Source organism: Mus caroli, chromosome 2, assembly GCF_900094665.2.
Source record: "Mus caroli chromosome 2, CAROLI_EIJ_v1.1, whole genome shotgun sequence".
NCBI classification, from domain to species: domain Eukaryota; kingdom Metazoa; phylum Chordata; class Mammalia; order Rodentia; family Muridae; genus Mus; species Mus caroli.
Genome location: NC_034571.1, coordinates 48,472,968 through 48,491,848, shown reverse-complemented (window position 1 = coordinate 48,491,848; position 18,881 = coordinate 48,472,968). Strand labels below are relative to the sequence as shown.

The following is an 18,881-nucleotide window of genomic DNA, read 5'->3' as shown; positions in this document are numbered from 1 at the left end:
TAATTTTTAGTGTTTTAGTCAAATTACTATCTTACAACAATATGTTGAGGAGTCTTAAGGCTCTATTTCTAGTATATTAATATTGATGAGTTTTGTTGCCTAATTAGTAGAAGTTGTTTTTCAGAGCTTTGGAGATTTCAGAATTGAGATGGGAAGGTTGTGGTTCTGCATAACCATGTAGTGTCTTAAAGTAATTAAGTTACTCCAACTTTGATGATCTCTTGAAATATATAGCGAGCCTGGGAGTTGAAATCTCTAGAAATATTAGTCTTTTACTGGCTTACAGATTACACATGAAACTGATTTACATTGCATTGTTTCTATAAAATGTAGTTTAAATGATTTCAAATGTTAGTAATTTAATTTCTCTTCTTGCAGCCTGGAGTAAATAGTATGGATGTAGCAGCAGGTATGTCTACAATGTATGGTGGACTTCATTTGGAAAGATGCAGTCATATTACAAGGAGGAATGAAAGTGGTATCTGGGGCTGAAGAGATAGTTCAGCAGAAGTACTTGCTGTTTGTTTTGTTTTGTTTTTTCCCAGAGGACCTAGCCTTCATTCCCCACTCTTAAATGGTTAACAACCACTTGTAATTCCAGGTCCAGGGGATCTGATGCCTTCTTATGTCCTTCTTGGGCACCAGGAATGCATGTGGCATACATACATATGTGCTAATAATTAGCCACTCATGCACATAAAATTAAATAGCTTTTTAAACTGATCTTTATGGTTAGTTCTTAATATTTTCTCAATGTCTGACAATAGATAGTACTCACAACTGAATCCTTAAGTCAGATTTATTGTGCAAATTCTTTGGTTCTCGTTTTTTATATTCTGTGATTATTATTAAATACTTAAAATTTATATTAGAACATTTGATCTGAATTTCAGTGTTTAACAATCTCACCTAAATTCCTTTTCTTTATTATATATGCTACTAAATACAATAATGCCTCTGTCAACAAAAAAAGTCAGAATATTTACACAATATTTGTTCTTTGTATTTGTTCTTCTTGGACTTCTGTTTTACAATCTTTGCTTTCTCTTTTACTTATTTTAAGTTGACTGGTTGCTAAAGTTAGACATTATTTGTGTGCGTTTTATCACTAACACCTGAAAATTTACCTCATAAAGATACACACATACACATGCATCAACATAAAGATGTGTGTGTGTGTGTGTGTGTGTGTGTGTGTGTGTGTGTGTGTATCCCACATATGATATATATGTGTGCCATACATTTATACAGTAGTATAGGACAGCACTGACAAAACTTTGATGTGATGGTGGAAATGTTCAATAACCTATACTATCGAATACAGTTGCTACTCGCTACATGTAACTGAGTACTTGAAATGTGCTCAGTACAATTCAGGAACCACTATTTTAAGAAAATGATTTAATTGTAATTTGAATTTTAAGCAGGAGTGTGTGGTATCTTATTGCGCATGCATAGGATCAAAGTGACTGAGTTTGGCAGGAATTAGAGAATAGAGCATTGTTGTACTTCAGTAACATATATAATAAAGAAAGGAGTTTAGGGGAGATCGACACTTAAGAACAGCCAGAAAGCATAATGAATGTTTCTTATTTGGCAGCTGACAATTAACTTTGGAGATTGAAAGCTCAAGTTCTGAAAATGCTTTATGCTATAGATGTTTTATTTGCGGGATGAAAAGCAAGCAAACAGGTAATATAGGACAGCTCATAAGCTTTAGTAAGAATAAAGAGGAAGAAACAATGATAAGTATTGGAACTGTTGAGGAGCCTTTCACTTACCACTGAATATTTTGTCTTTTAGGTGCAGCATCTGGTGCAGTAAGTACACTTCCTTATATTTCATTTACATGCTGAATTTATCCTTGGTTTCTGGAGATTATTTGCTAAGCCATCTTTAGTTTTCAGTGCCAAATGTTGAATTTTTTTATTTTAAAATATAATTTTGATGGATGTTAGGAAAGATTGTTCATGAAGACCAACTACTTTAAAGAAAACAGGTTTTTGGTGTTCCTGTCGCCTCTGGCAGACGAATCACTGCCAAGATATAGATAAAATGTAAACACCCCTATGGTAAAGACCATCACTTTTGAGTTGAACCCTTATGTGCTATAGAAAATGTAAAGTCTAAGATGAAGGATAAGGAAGGAATTCCTCATCGGCAGAGGCGGCTCCCTGTTAGTAAGCAGTTGGAAGATGCCTTACTTGATCTAGCCTCAGCATTCATAGTGACTCCACCCCTCATCCTGTGTTGAGACTTCTTGGTGGTGCTGAGAAAAGAAGTCTGTCTTTCCCAAGAAGAATAAGCACAGGAGAAAGGCTGAGTTTGCTGTGCTGAAAGGTGGATAAAAAATGCAAAATTAGTTGCCTTTGTGAGAGTCTCCTTCCGGTGATGAAAGTGGTACCGGAGATTTCATGCTCAGTTACTTTGACAGACATCACTGTGGCAAATGTTATCTGACTTAGTGCTTCAACAAACCAAAAGACAAGGAGTTGTGCATGAGTTAATAAAAGGACAAGAATTAGGATGAGAGTGGGAAGAAAAGGAGGTTTTAGGAGCTGGAAAGATGGCTCTGTGGTAAAAGTGCTTGTTGTACAAGCATGAGAATCTAATTTCAAATCTCTATTTCTATATGCCTATAACCCCAGCACTGGGGTTACAGGCAAGAGCTCTGGCCAGCTTAGCCAAACACAGTAGTGAACGTCTGGATTATCGAGTAAGGCAGAGAGCAATAGAGACTCTAGAGTCTTTCTCTGGTATATATCTGCATTTACAGTGAAACTCCCACCTCCTACCCATCAAAGGCAAGAAAAGAGACATGTTTCATACAGTTTTGAAGCTTGGAAAATCCAAGATCAGGCCACTCTATTTGTCTGGGCTATGGTTAGAGCCTCCTAGTTACTTTAACAGCATGACCAAAGACATTACTTTGGTGTGCGTGCAAAAATAGTACGGTGTGTGTGTAACAAATCATCATGGCCAAGAAATAGGGGAAGCCAAGGAAGGTTAGAATAGAATTTCTTACTTTTTTTAAGATAGAATATTATATCATCCCTATAATGTTTTAGAGGCTCAAGTACTTCTAGAATTGCCTCATGCAAACTGTTTATCCAAGTCTTTGTTAGATTTTGCAAAGTAAACTTCCATTTGGTTATACATGGCTTGAGTCCTTTTAAGGAATTTTATTTCTTAAATCTCATAGTTTTAATTTACTAGAAAGATTTCTCTGATTTTTTTTGTGTATTTATTAATAGACATTAATGTAATAGTATTAGTAACTATTTAACAGCTTGCTTTATATGTGAAGAAAGCTTTCTAGTTGTTAGTATTTTATTTATATACTAGTACTTTAAGCTCTTTGTCTTGTAGTAAAAAAATAATTAAAAGTTTCCCTTAATATTTTTATTTTCATTAACATGTTATATACAGAATAATGGGTTTCTACAATATTTTCATATATGCATATAATTAACATTGAGTATATTTATCCCCCTTTTGTTTGTCCCTTTCCTTTTCTCAAATAAGTGCTCATTTTTCTAAGTCTAGGTTTCACATACAATAGAGCATGTGATTTTTTTTTAAGGTTTACTTATTTATATAATGTATATAGGTGCTATGTTTGCATGTATGCACACCATCATATCTCATGGGACGATAGACAATTGTTAACCATCATGTGGGTGCTGGGAATTGAACTGTAGACCAGGAAGAGCAGCCAGTGCTTTTAATTCCTGAGCCATTTCTCCAGCCCTCAGCATGTGATATTTTTATCGGTGGGACATATTTTTGTTTAAATTATGATCTCCAGTTTGTTTTGTTTTCTTGCAAGCAAAAATGACTATTTTCTTTATGAGTTAATTTTATAGACACACATTTATATTAGTTCTCCATTATTTATAGGAACCGAGGGTAATTGTACAAGTTGTCTGTCTCAAAGCTATCCTGTTCAATGTGAATGTGCAAGTCTCCCTTGTGTTTTGACTTGATTCCTTCAGGAATGTAACTGAAAAACAGTATACAAAATGTATTTTAGGAGTTTTTTGAAGAACATCATGTGTCTGAAGTGGCCGTACTAATTTACATTCCCAGCAGTATATTAGAGTTCCTATTTCCCATACAATCTTGACAACATTTGTAGTTTGTTTTTTTTTTTTTCTTTTCTTTTCTTATTCTAATTTTGACTGCCAGGAGTTAGAGCTTTGCACTTCCCTCTTAGCTAAAAATATTGAGTAATTCTCTCATACATTTAGGAGTCTTTTTTACTTACGAGTTGTCTGCTTTCTGGGTGTGGTGGTACATGAATTTAATTTAAAACTATGTGGGGGCCAAGGCATACACATCTCTTTGGTGGAGGCCAGCATAGTATACAGAGTGAGCATGTTTCAGGACAGCCAGGGCTACACAGAGATACACTGTCTTGAAAAACAACAAAAACAAAACCTGTTTGCTCAGTTCACTTGTCCATTTATTGATTGTACTATTATTTTGGTATTTGAGTTCTTATGTATTCTGGATACTCCTCATCTGTGTGATGAATATCTGGCAAAGACTTCCTACCATTCTGTAATTTGTCATTCTACACTGTTGTTTCTTTTGCTATACATAAATTTTTAATTTGATAAAATCAAGTTGTCAGTTCTTGTACTATTTCCTGACTTAGAGTAATTGTCTTTACCCTGAAATGTTTCTCCTATTAGTCTTAATGTTTCAGGTATTGCTTAAGTTCTTGGATTTACACTGCATTGATTTTTATGAAGTTCCAGAAGACTGAGTTTCATTCTAAGTGGATATCCATCCAGTTTTCCAGGCATAATTTATTGAAGCTGTTATATTTCCACTCTTTACTTTACACCTAGTTTAAATCGAGTGGCTTCATATACCTGAGGTTTGTAGTAGTCTGGATGAAAATAGCTTCCATAGACTCTTTGGGGGTGTGGCCTTGTTGAAAAACGTGTGTCACTGGCATTGGGCTTTGAGGTTTTAGAAGCTCAAGACTAGCCTAATGGCTTATTGTCTCTTCCTGCTGCCTGCTGATCCAGATGTAGAACTCTCAGCTCCCTCTCCAGCACCATGTCTGCCTGCATGTTATCATACTTCCTGTAATAGTGGAGTAAACCACTGAACTGTAAGCCAACCCAGTTAAATATCTCCTTTATCTTGGTCAAGGTGTGTCGTCACAGCAATAGAACCATAACAAGACAAGGGATTTTGTTTGATTTGTTTTATCCCCCTGTAACCTCTTTCCTCAGTTGTCATTTTCATTATCAGCTGAGCTTTATGGAGACTCATGTAGGAAGATTTGTGAGGTGAATTTCTGGGTGTGTCTGTGAGAAATTTTCAGAGTTTAAATTAAGGAGAAAGACTGAATTTGTGGAACACTAATTTATAGACTGAAGGTTCTGATGGAATCAAAGGGAGAAAAGGAGAGGGTGCTTTCTCTTTCTTGTTGCACCCACCGTACCGTCTCTGCTATGGTGGACTTTGACATTTGAACCAAAATAAATTCTCTTTTTAGAATGTTCTATCAAGATCTTGTCACACCAAGAAAAACTAACTAATACAGATGTCTGGTTTTTCCTTTTTGATTTGCTGTGTTTTTTTGTTAATTTTTTATTGTGGTTATTTAGTGAAATTTAAAGTTAGGTGTTGGCATACTCCTTTTTTGATTGTTCCTTTGTTCTTTTGAGCAAGGGTCTATCTATGTCCCCCTAAAAGTCCTGGAACCCATTATATAGACCAGGCTGGCCTCAAACTCAGATTTCTTGCCTCTGATTCCTGAATCTTGGGATTTAAATATATATATATATATATTTATGTTTGTTTGTTTTGTTTTGTTTTATGTATTCACTAGTGCTCTCTTCAGACACATCAGAAGAGGGCATCAGACCACATGCAGATGGTTGTGATCTACCATGTGATTGCTGGGAATTGAACTCAGAACCTCTAGAAGAGCAGTCAGTGCTCTTCACCACTGAGCCATCTCTCCAGCCCAAGTCCTTGGATTTATTTTTTTTTTTTTGAAGAGTGCTTTGGATATTCATATGAATTTTAGAATTGATTGAAGATTGATTTTCAGATTTTGGTGTGGGTTGCATTCAAGATCTTCATTGCTTTTGATAATAGATTATTTCCTAATACAAAATCTGCTAAACAAGGAACATAGAAGGTCTTTTTGTCAGCTAGTGTCTTTGGTTTCTTTTTTCAGTGTTAATGAAGTTTTCATTGTGGAGTTTCCTTAGTTGTATGTGTTCCTAGATATTTTATTATGTTTTGAGGCTATTGTATATAGTATTGTTTTCTTTATTTCTCAAGGATGTTCAATATTTGTATATACAAAAATTACTATATAATAATCTATATAAGCTACTAATTTTGCATGTTGGATTTTACACTTTACTACTTTACTGAAAATGTCATGTCTGAGGGTTTTCTGGGGAGTCTTTGGTGGTCTCTTAGGTATTGATAGAGTCATTTGCAAGTAGATAATTTAATGGTTCATTTTTGTATCTCTTAATCTTACTCTACTGCTCAGATTCCAAGCATTTTGTTGAATATAGGTAGAAAGGTAAAGAGTTCCCTTGAGACTTTAGAAGTGATGCCTTGAGGTTTTCTCCTTTCGTATAATACTGGTTTTACTGCATGTGCCATATATACACTGTATTTTAATGCTGAGGCATGCTTCTTTCTTCCACCCTTCCTTGGTGTTATCTGTTTGTTTGTTTTGTTTTTGTCTGGAACTCTGTAGCTTAGATTGCTCTTGAACTTGTGATTGTCCTGACTCTACCTCCCAAGTGCTAGTATTATATGGGAACATCACCATACGAGGTTATGTGGAGCTGAGTCTGTGCCCTTTTCAACTGAGCTGCAACCCCAGTTCGAAACATACTGAGTTTTATTGAAGTCATTCTCTTACATATAGTAAAGAACTTTGTTGTATCTGTCTTAGATCATGTTTATGTGCTGTTACTTTTATTGATTTGTATATTGGACTATCCTTGTATCTCTTGGATGAAACCAGTTTGATCATAATTGTGATGATCAAGAAAAAATTCTACAGTTTCAGATCATGAATTTTAGATCAAAATGAAGTTTGTTTATTCCCATTGCAGGAAAGTCTTTCTGGATTTAACAAATTCTTAGAATGCATTTTCTTCATCTCTCTGATTATAGAAGTGTATTCCCTGCCCAAAAAAAAAAATCTGCAGAGTGTTTGAAGACATGGTTATAAAGCAATCAGATATTAATACCGAACTACATAATTCAATACATTAAGTTTTGAAGTGTTGTTATATTATGTGTGATTAAGCATTTGGGGGAAGAATCGAACACTTTCTGTTGATCACTCCTGGCTGCAGTCGTTTAAGTGTTTTTTTGTGCAGCTCATCAGTTTGCTGAACATACTTCTCAGATGCAGTAGGATTCAGAGCCATTTCTTATGTGCTGCATCATAATTCTATCAAGAAATGGTTTTGTGTAGAATAAGGAAATGAAGGTTCAGAGGGTCTTTGTTGTCTTTTTGGTTTTTAATTTTTGGTTAGTTCACTAAGCACCCCACCTATTTATCAAGCTTTCTCACCTTTCCAGTTTTCTTTAAAATACCAAGTGACTGCTGAATGATCCATGCTGAATTCTTTGGCTGCTTTCTGTTTATTTTAAATGATCAGCTTATTATTGTTCTCATCTGATCATTATCAGCTTTGGATGGCACACCCCCTAGCTCCTCTTCTTCAAGTCTCTCTTTGCAAACTTTTCAAGTCCCACTGTATTGTATGTTTCTTTGTCAGCAGTTCCCGGACCTAATGCATTGTTGGTGGTTTGAAGTTTCTCTGCTGCTTTACCAAAATTTAGAACTCAATTAAAATTGTTTGAATTTGTATTTTGTCTGACATTTCCATAGTATTAAAATAAACAGCAAATAATAATTAATTAGGAAAAATTTGAGAATTGCATGCTTGTGTTTGACACTAATCACTTGTGTTAAACAGGTATTTGAGATCTTTGAGACTCATCATTACGTTGTTTGTTTTGATTTTGGTGGGTTTTTTGGGGTTTTGTTTTGTTTTGTTTGTTAATATGATCACGTATTGTTATAAACTGTCAGGACTGCCGTGGCTCTGTGTCTCAGAGGTTCTGCATGGATGTGTATTCATTATCATTTCTCTGAACTTTGTAATTTCCTCAAGTGTCTTGTATGACTCAATATTCCTTTGAAAATGGATAGTCTAGTCTCTAAGTATTTTTGTTTGTTTCTATAGTTTCTCTTATTGCTGATTTATAGTTTTATTCCATTATGGTCTTAAAGAACATGAGGAATTATCTAGTATATGCACATATGTGGTATGTTGAGACTTGGTCTGTATTCTATGACATAATCGATTTTGGAGAAGTTTCCATGTGCTGCTGAGAAAACTGTTATTTCTCTATCTGTTGATTGGAATATTCAATCTGTTAAGCCCAATTTAGACATAATATATTTTAGCTCTGAGGTTTCATTATCTGGTCTTAGTTTTAAAGACCAATCTAAATATTAGAGTGTATTATTGAAATCCCCACTATTGATTGTTGTTAGGAACTGTATGCTCATTTATGTATTTTGGTGTTTGTTCACTTTATAAAATTAGGGGACTTCACTCAGTATTTGGTGCATAGATATTTACAGTTACATTTTGACCAATTACTCCCTCTAGTAAGATGTAGTGCCCCATGATAGCAATTCTTTGTTGTCAACTATATCTGAAATAAACTAAAACCTAAGAAGCTAGGTACACTTGTAAGAGATTTGCCTTTTCCTTAATTAAATCATTTGAATTGGAAAGAACTACAGGAAGAACCATCATCCAGATAAGGTAGGAAAATCCATCTTAATCTGGGACACACCGTCTGGAGGTGGCCTACAGTAGAGACATACAAGAAGGAACTTTTTGCCTACTTGACCCCTCATAACTCTGACTAACAAGTTCACTTCTTCACTGATAGCAGAACTTTCTTCTTAATGCTGGCACATGTTGAGAGCCAGCTGAGACATCCAGCCTCCTACACTGAGCGTGTTGATAGATAGCAGTTGTTGGAGTAGCTGGACCACAGCCTATAAGCCACACTAAGTTCTGTTCCTGGGAGGACCCTGACTAATACATGACCTTTTTATCACTTCTAACTAATTTTGGCTTAAAGTTGATTTTGTGTGATAAGAAGGCTTGCTCTGCCTGCATGTTTATATTTTCCATTTACATGGTAATTTTCTATCCTTTAATATTAATTTTTATATCTTTGCTAGCTACAACAAGCAGCTGATCAGACACAGATTACAGAAATAAAATAGGAAAAAATTAATGAAATACAGATTAAAAGCACAATTTGCAAAATTTAGCAAGCAAAACTGCTGTTTTGAAAAGTTACTAAGATTGATATACCTTTACCCAGTCTGACAAAAAGAAGTGGCTGGGGGGTGGGGGGGGGGCAATGTGGTGGTATATACATTCCAACATTTAGGAGGCAGGAGGATCTGAGTATTAGACCAGCATGGTCTACATGAGCAAGAGCTCCAGGGCGCTGACTCAAAACAGTCAACCAAAAAGAGAGAGACAGAGACAGACAAGAAGACACATTTAACAGCAGTGCACTATTATAGATTACTGTGGATGTCAGTACTCTGACAACCTGGACAACACATAAGAAAAGAAACAGAAACTTGAAGATCTGTATCACCTACCAAAATTAAATTCTGAAGATACAATTAACTTAAACCAAGTCATTACAAGCAATGGAATTGAAGTTGAAATTAAGACTCCCCTTGAAGGAAAGCCTAGGACCAGACTGATTCACTGCTGAATTTTACCAAACTGTCAAGGAAGATCTCAGTTGTTATATCTTAATTGTATACGAAGTGTACACTGTATAGAAATTCATTCTATGAAGCCAGTATTATTTTAATATTAAAACCAGGTAAAGATGACAGCAACAGCAGAAAAGAATGCTACAGACCCTTTGAGCAGGGATTCAAAAATGCCTCAATACTTGCAAAATAAATTCAGGAACATAAGTTACAAATATGGAAGCTTCGTCCCTGAAAGGCAAGGTTGGTTTAACATTTATAAGTTACTAAATGTAAAATACCATATAAGTTAACTCTAAAGACAGAGATGATTACATTACATTTGACACCAAAAAGGCATTTGGCCAAGTTTCAACCAACCAATAGACAATGTTATATTAAATGGAGACAAACTGAGAGCATTTTCTTCAAAATCAAGAACAAGACAAGGATGTCCACTGTCCCCTGGCTTATTTGATACAGTGCTCCAAGTCTTAGCTATCTCAATTATACTAAAAAAAAAAAAAAAGACAAAAAGGGATAAAAATAAGAAAGGATGAATTCAACCCTTAAAAGATTCCTTAAAAGACCCGGTAGAAAAATGTTGAACCTAATAAACTAGTTACAGGCTCCAGTAACAGTTTGACAGAATTCAGCAGTGACTCTGTCTGATTACAGCTTCAGTCTCATTGCTTATAACAGGTTGGTCTATAAATACAGCCTTCATGTATAACAGCAATTTATTCTCAAATAAATGGGGGGGCCATCCCACTAAAAATAACTCTAAAGAAATAATAGGATATAGTAAAAATTTCAAGATATTAAAAAAGGAAGTGACAGAACATATTAAATAATGAAAAGATTCCTGAATTGGCAGAATTAATATTATACAAGTGGCTAAACTTCCAAAATTAAATATGTGATGCAATTCCTAACAAAATTTTGATATATTTCACAGGCTCTGAAAAAAAAAAAAAAAAGAGTATAAAAATATGTACCTTGGGGCTGGTGAGATGGCTCAGTGGGTAAGAGCACCCGACTGCTCTTCCGAAGGTCCAGAGTTCAAATCCCAGCAACCACATGGTGGCTCACAACCATCAGTAACGAGATCTGGCGCCCTCTTCTGGAGTGTTTGAAGACAGCTACAGTGTACTTACATATAATAAATAAATAAATCTTAAAAAATATATATATATGTACCTTGCACAATCAGAATGGCTGTTGTTAGTAAGTGACAACTCATGTTGGAGAGGGTTTGTAAAGATAACCTTACTGACTATGGTAACTGTGAAAACTTAGGTAGCTCTCAGCCATCTGTAACTCCAGTTCTAGCTGATCCTATGTCCTTTTTGGTCTTTATGAACATAGTATACATGTTAGCGCACAGACTTGAATACAGGCAAAACACTCAAACACATAAAACATTAATATAGACCAACCAAATGAACTAGCTATTTTATGTTCATCCACCCAGAGAAGTCTATATCTTACCTTAGAGGTAACTGCTTATTACTGTTCTACTCACTGTAGCAAGGAGTGGAGGCAACCTAGTTGTCCATCAATAGATGAAAGGATAATGAAAATCTGGTACGCACATAAAATGAATTATCGTTCAGCTATAAAGAAAATTGAAATCATAAAATGCTAAGAAAATAGATGGATTTAGAATATAACATTAAATGAGATTACAAAATCTCCGAACAAAACCACGTGTTCTTAACCTCATCCAGTGTAGCCAATAATTTACATACATATGTATATATGCAAACAAATGTATGTGTGTGCACAGAATATAAAAAGAAGCAAGAAAGAGCAATTAAGGGACAAGGAACAAGTGGGTGCAAGTTACGAATAAAGACAAAGTGAATTCTTTTTTCTAGTTCTGACATCTTGGATTGGGGGGTGGATATGTGCACTAAAAATTTGATATTAAGTGTGCGTTAAAAATTTGATATCTAGTATGCATCTCCACATTTTCAGACTGCCTAGTCTTAACAGTGTAAAAGTTCATTGAGGTGGTTAATTTTGATGTTCAAGTTCTTCACATTAAAACTTTTAAAAAAGAATATATTCATTATCTTGTGGCAAATTTCAACAAAGCAAAAGCCATTTCTCTTCAACCAATCTAATATTTGGCTTGAATCTAAGCATTTTGCATTTATGTTGAGGGTAAATTGGTATATTCTTTTATGTTTTGTCTTTATATTATTTTGAAATTGAAGGAATACTGTTTTTATGAGATAAATTTGGAAATATTTCTTTCCTTTGTGGGATAGTTTGAGAAGCTTTGGTATTAGTTCTTTAAAGGCCTGGTAGAATTCAGCCATGAGATCTACTCATTCATCAGGTCATGGGCTTTTTACTTATTGTTGATATATTTAGCTTAGTTACAGTTTTGGTTTATTTGGGTAAGTCTTACGCATTTAATATATATTAATTTCTTGAAGATACTTCAAGGTAATTTGAATTTAATTTTTACAATATTCCCTGATGTTCCACTAGATTTAAGTGTTATTATAACATTTTCATTTTACTCCTAATTAATCTGGGTATTCTTCTGTTACTGTATTTTCAGTCTTCAAAGATTCGGCTGTTTACTTCATTGATATGTTGTGTTGTAGCGTTAGTTCTGAATTTTTACCTCCTCTTTATTTCTTTATGTGGATTACAAGTTTGTTACATTGGTTTTCTAATACCCTGAGGTGTAGCCTGAGATCACAGGGTTGCTTTTCCTTTCATGCATCCACAGTATATAGGTATTGGTTTTACTTCCCTTTATTCTGGGTCTCCTGTTACTTATGGATTTGCTTTTGTAACATTTCTTTCTTTCTGCTTGTTATTTTCTTTGTTTATAATGTTGGCATTTTAACAGTGGCTTATTTTCTGATAATTTCTGAGTCCTAAATAATTCTTGTCCTTGTGTATCTTTTTTTTTTTTAACCTAAATTATCGGCTACAAGGCAATTGAATAATTTTCTATGTCTTTATCTGTAACTTGGTTCAGTCTTCTATATGACAGATTGCTAGTTTTGGTGTCTCAGGTCTTGAATATTGTAACAATTATCCTGACTTTTGTTGTTGCTAGTTTATTGATGTCTGTGTGCACTAGTTTTTTAACTTAATCCCTGATAGTCTTTTTTTCATCCTGGTGTTGCTTTCCATTGATTTTTTTTTTTTTCATTTGATTTATAGTTCCATCCCAGACTTCAATTTTGTCTTTTTTTTTTTTTCTTTCAAAGAATCTTTTTAACATTCTCATGAGTTATCAGGTGAGGTTGTTTTGTTTTGTTTTCCCTGTTTCTTTTAATTCTCTTTAAGGTCATTGTTTAATCTTACTTTGGATGTAACCTCCAATAGCCTAGACCTCACTATAAATCTGGTATGAGCCTTCTTCCTTTCCCACGTACTAGGATGATACGTATAAGGAACTATGAGGTACATTGAGTATTTTAAAAACTAGTATTGAATCTTTGTTTATCACTTCAGTTATTGGATTTAGGTATTGAAAAGTCAAAAAATTTGAGGAATGTCGCATTGCATTATACTTTCATATTTCTTGACTTTCATGGAACTAGCTCTGTTAATGAGGCTGGCCTCAAACTCTGCCTCTGCCTCAAGAGTGCTGGAATTAAAGGCATGTGTCACTACTAACATGGTAGTTCATGTTCTTTCTTATACAAAAAAAATAAGAAAAAATTACACATCCCCCTCCAAAAAAAAACCCCTCTTCCCCAAAGGGCAGTTATTATACCCAGTACATACCATTTAAGAAAACATATTTTTCCGTATCCTAGCAGATAGCAATTGCAAATAGATTTTTGGTTGGGTGTGTTGAAGTCTTTTTCTCATGGCTGAGATTTCATCTGGTTTAATCTTGTGCATCCTGTCAGTCTCATAACTAAAAAGTATGTTGTAAAAAAAAAGAACAAAACCACAAAGAATCAGAGATAGTTCTTCCTGCCCATTAATACTGGAACCCTCCAATTCGGAGCGGAGGACAGGACTTCCCTTATTAAAATTGGTATATAAGGCCAAGGGCTAGGCTTGTCAAGGGTAATGTGATCAGTGGCAAGGCTTCATGTGCTCTTAAAACTTGCCATTTCAGAGCATTGTACGTGGTGGGCTGGCAGAATCCCATTTAGCTACAGAGGCTGCATTCTTGGTGATGACCCCAATTGCCTCTGAATGGAAGAAACATTCAGAGCCCCGTTCGTTCACTTGAAAGCATGAATAGAGACAACTAGGAATTTTGCCTGTAGAGCCTTCCCAGCAGTAAATTAACTAACTGCTTTCTCTCTTTGAGAGAAAGGAGGCTTCTTTAACAGTGATCAGTCTACTAGACTTAGCAGCAAAGCACAAACTTGTGTCTTCTAAGGCCCATAAATGGGTAGTTTGTGGGCTCTTGCACTCCGTGGTAACATATAGGTGATGAGGCACACTTCTCACTTAACATTGTCCATTTTATCACCAGTGTTACTGATGCTCTAGTGGATGATACTATAACTGAGCAACTAATATAACGATGTCTTATCTAGTGTGTAATTTTTAATATAATACAAATATGAGCTAATACATACATAGGTCTAGCATACATTTAGAATCATCATCCACTCCTCAAATAGTTTTTCACTGAATTGTCTTTTCACATGTGTTCTTTTCTGCCCAGAGTAACCCATGCTACCTAGCACCCTGGACTTCACATACCTGTTTTTTACATACAGCTAGTCATATTTAAATTCATCTTTATCTTTGTATATTTACACCTACATGTACCACCAAAATCACATTACATCCATGTTGCAAACAACTGCATGAACATACATGACTGGCATGTCGTAACTCCTTCCCATGTGTAAATGGAACCTCTGAAGGTATATAATACACAAGTATGAGTGTTTATTTACATCTGTACCCAATATTCTCTTGTTTGTTCTATAAAATGCTGTGTTAGATACATGCCTTTGCGTTTTGTTTTTGTAGCTTAGTATCCATGGTATTTGTTTCAACTGAACTTTAATCCCTTTTTTTCTCTGTGTCTGCATACTAATATGTAATGTGGTCTCTGATACAATACATTTAATTGGATTACTAACCAAATTATTTTTATTTCTGTTCTCAAATACAATATTGCTATAAAAAACATGGTATATGCAACCTCATTTATTCATAGGAATTATATTCCTATGGAAGGTTGCAGTTGGCAAAAAGGTATAACTAAGATTATTCTAGTTTTCTGGGGAGGGGAAAGTGGCCTTACTCTTAGGAAATTTAAAGAGTATTACAATTACTTTGTTTTCCTTTTTATGCAAGCACACAGTGATAAAAATCAGTCCTAATAGATTTGTCAATAAGTATAAAATAAAATCTTAGTGTTGAATAAGCAAGTGATAACGTTTGCTTTTTTATTTCTTATTGTTATATGTAGTAATCTTATATTTTAAAAAGTAGAATGTAAATCATCTTTGTAGCCTTCATCAACCATGGTTAAATTTATTACCATATGAAAAGCTGATTACAAGAAAAGACCAACTTGAAAGTCAAACAACATTAAAGTTGGTCTTTTCTTGTAATCAGCTTTTCATATGGCTGAGGCTTTTTTTCACGTTTTAGTAGACTAATGAGCTATTCTGTTATTAGATCTTTGTTTAGGAGTAGATTTACATTTAGTTTCACATGAAAATCTCACATTTGGGGCTTGAAATATTTGGATTCAGTTTTTTTTTTCCCCCTTCTCATGTTAACTTGCTCATGGTTTTTGCAATAAACCTTTTTTAATTTTCCAGTTTTGCGTAAATGTTCTTATAGGGGACCAATTTAGAACTTTGTCCAAGTACCTGTGGGTTGTGTGTGTGTGGGGGATCTTTCAAATTAGACCAGATAAATGCATGATTTATACCCCTATATTACATCTATATTTAGTTTGTATATTGTATTCACTGGAGATGTATATTTCTGGAGGATTAGCTTGTGCAGAGGGTAAAATGTTACTGCTCTTCTGAGAGCAGTCATGGCATTCCAATAGCTGTAATCGATCTCTTCTACCTTTGAATTATTTTTAAATGTTCTCTTTTCCAATTCCTTTTCTACTTCTATTGACAAATTATTAAGTGTGACTTGAACTGTTAAAATAGTCATTTTATATTTATTCTTGGTGTTTCGCATGCTTGCTACCTCATAGATATTCACTGCTGAATAATTTACATGTTAATAATTTTTTCCCTTTAGAAATCAATGTGGACAGAACATAAATCACCTGATGGAAGGACTTATTATTACAATACTGAAACAAAACAGTCTACCTGGGAAAAGCCAGATGATCTTAAAACACCTGCTGAGGTAAATGTTTGAAGACTAGGAATCAGAACTGTTAAGTAGCTTGGGTATAATTTTATATTAAGCTCCAAAGAGCAGTTCTTCTGTGTCTCTAATTATTTAGGACATTGGGTGGAGAGGGCTAATGAAGTTAGAATAATAAGCAAGAAGAATAAAATTTGTTTTCCTATATGAACATACTTTGTTTATTATCGTCCTATGTTCAAAGGTATATTCAAGAATAAATTGAAGAGTAAGAAGTTTTCTTCAGTACAGGATGACCTGTATGGTTTTAAAAGACATGTTAACAGTTCCAGTTAACCATGGAGTTTGATATATTGAAATTAAATAATCTAAAAAATACTGTCTTGTATTAGAGTGGAATATTTTCTCTTTGTCAAGATGCCTCTGAAAGCATATTATTTTGTACTATACACTTTAACATTCAAAATCGATTAATATGATAAAAATAAAATTGAAGCAATAAATTAAGCAATATTGCATGTTTTAATAATCATGCTCAGAAATGAGAGTTGATCTTTTTCACTGAAGAATGGTTTACCTAGCCAGTGGTATTCCATTTTTATTTCCCTTAACTAAAGATGGTAAATGTGTTTTCCCACACTGTATTACCCTGTAGTCTAATATGTACATAGTGTTTGAGAAGGAAGGGTGATAGATAACATTTATTTCTCATTCAGATATACACTCTCTCAGAGTTATAACAAATTAATTGACTATGAAACTAAAACATTAGGATAGATGAGTCAGGTTTCACTTTTCCCCAAACATTCTATTTGTCTTATTTATATTAATATATGAATACTCCATTCAGTAATTATGGCTGGTGGTTTTTACCTATGTGAATGTAAGAGGGGATGTACACACAGTTGAAATTCAAGGAGATGCCTAACTTTGAGAAAGCATCCTTGCACTTCCTAAATATATTATCTTTGACAAATTATTTTCTCTTCAATAGTTAAATGATATATTCAATAGTCGACAACTATCATGCTATGAATGTATGTAGAGTTTCATAGGTAGACAATGTCTAGTAAAAACAAGTGCAGATGATCAGCAGTGCTGAATATGTTACTATTTGCTGAAAGCTTTTTCCCTTCTTTAGCAACTGTTGTCTAAATGCCCATGGAAAGAGTACAAATCTGATTCCGGGAAGCCTTATTATTATAATTCTCAAACAAAGGAGTCCCGCTGGGCCAAACCTAAGGAACTTGAAGATCTTGAAGGTAAGATGGGAAAACAATTCTACTGGGAAGTTGTTGTGCATATATCAGTCACCCAGAAACAGTCCTCCCTGAATAGGATTATTCAAACTAAGGCCTTATTCTTTTTTTAAAAAATAATTAAAGTTTATGCAAATTTTAAATGATGTAACATTTTTTGTGGGCTCTTATGTTCTTGTTGCTCTAGATCTCAGTTCTATAGATTTTAAATAGACTTTTATTTGATTTGATTCCATTGAAACTAGGATACCAGAATACCATTGTTGCTGGAGGTCTTATTACAAAATCAAACCTGCATGGTGAGCTGCTTTGATAATTCATTTTCTGTTATATTTAACATTTAGAGTATGTCACTAATTTTCACTAACCATGAATGGCTAGATCTGCAGTGAAAGACATTAATTCAAACAATTACTTCTATATAAGAGTTATATTATAAATGAGCTTAAAGGTTTTAAAATTGGGTTTTGATATTTTAAGTAAACATGAATATTGAACAAGGTCACGTACAAACCTCTAGTATCCCTCAGAATATTGGTGCATACATGGGACATGTGATTAAGCTTAATCATGATATTAGGTAGTAGTTGATCTTGAGTCAGTTATTTTGTCCATATATTATCAGATTTCAGTTAATACTGATTTTGTTTTAGTATCATGAAAAATGGTTTCAATGTTTTTTTTCTGAAAGTTAAGTTACATGAATATATAAATTATATATTTTATAGGAGGAAGGCTTAGTTACTCGGTACCATCAAAAGTTTAGGAAAGATTGTTATCTAACAATACTCAGCATAAAATAACACTTTGTGATGTGATTACTCTCCTTAAAATTAATCCTTTACTAAATTGATCTAGATCAGCTAGGTAAAAGGTTATAGGGAAGTGGTAGGATATTACCTTACAACATTAGATCATATTAGTTATGATTACCTCTTATGTGGATTTTTTTGCATCTTAAAATAGATTTTTCAGAAATATTCTCCTTTAAGAAGTGATAAGTTATAAAATACATTCGTACACTTTGGCTTATATCATTGTGTACATGGAGCACCTCATTCTCTAGTGATACAAAATTACAGATACGTGTCTTACCAGCAGATTTAAAATTTACCTCAGCCTAGAATGCAAAGAAATATTGAGTATTCAAATCTTTAAAGTTCTATCTAAATTGTCTGAGCATGAGCTTATAATAATTTTACCAATAGAATCCCAAATTGTTCATCTACAGAATATCTATCAAGCTCATTTCTGATATGACTACAAGTGGTTGGTTTGCATAGTTGCTTATCTGCTTGTCAGTGTTAGCAGGAAAAACGGGCCAGAAGTCTCATGAGTTCAGTATCAGTTTAAATGCAGTGTCTTTTAAAAAGTAGTCTCACGCCTGGAGACAGTACTGTTGTATGTATTGGATTGGATGAGTGTGCTTGTGTGGCCAGTAGCTTCTGGAGTCATCAGCATTTGGAAGAGACTGCTCAGCAGTCACAATCGCTGTTGTAAAGTTTCATTGTTGC

General features: G+C 34.2%; 1 protein-coding gene across 8 annotated transcripts in view; it reads left to right on the top strand.

The window, feature by feature from the left end:
- Prpf40a (pre-mRNA processing factor 40 homolog A) overlaps positions 1 to 18,881 on the top strand; it is a 52,108-nt gene that overhangs the window by 14,977 nt on the left and 18,250 nt on the right. For 4 of the 8 annotated variants that reach the window (XM_021181647.2, XM_021181655.2, XM_021181672.2 and 1 more), the window contains exons 4-8: positions 379 to 409; positions 1,804 to 1,820; positions 16,037 to 16,147; positions 17,250 to 17,370; positions 17,613 to 17,666. In XM_021181647.2, the coding sequence (XP_021037306.1) occupies positions 379 to 409; positions 1,804 to 1,820; positions 16,037 to 16,147; positions 17,250 to 17,370; positions 17,613 to 17,666 (334 nt within the window). The remainder of the gene's footprint in view (positions 1 to 378; positions 410 to 1,803; positions 1,821 to 16,036; positions 16,148 to 17,249; positions 17,371 to 17,612; positions 17,667 to 18,881) is intronic. The other 4 variants (XM_029469545.1, XM_029469540.1, XM_029469562.1 and 1 more) reach the window with 1 other exon arrangement.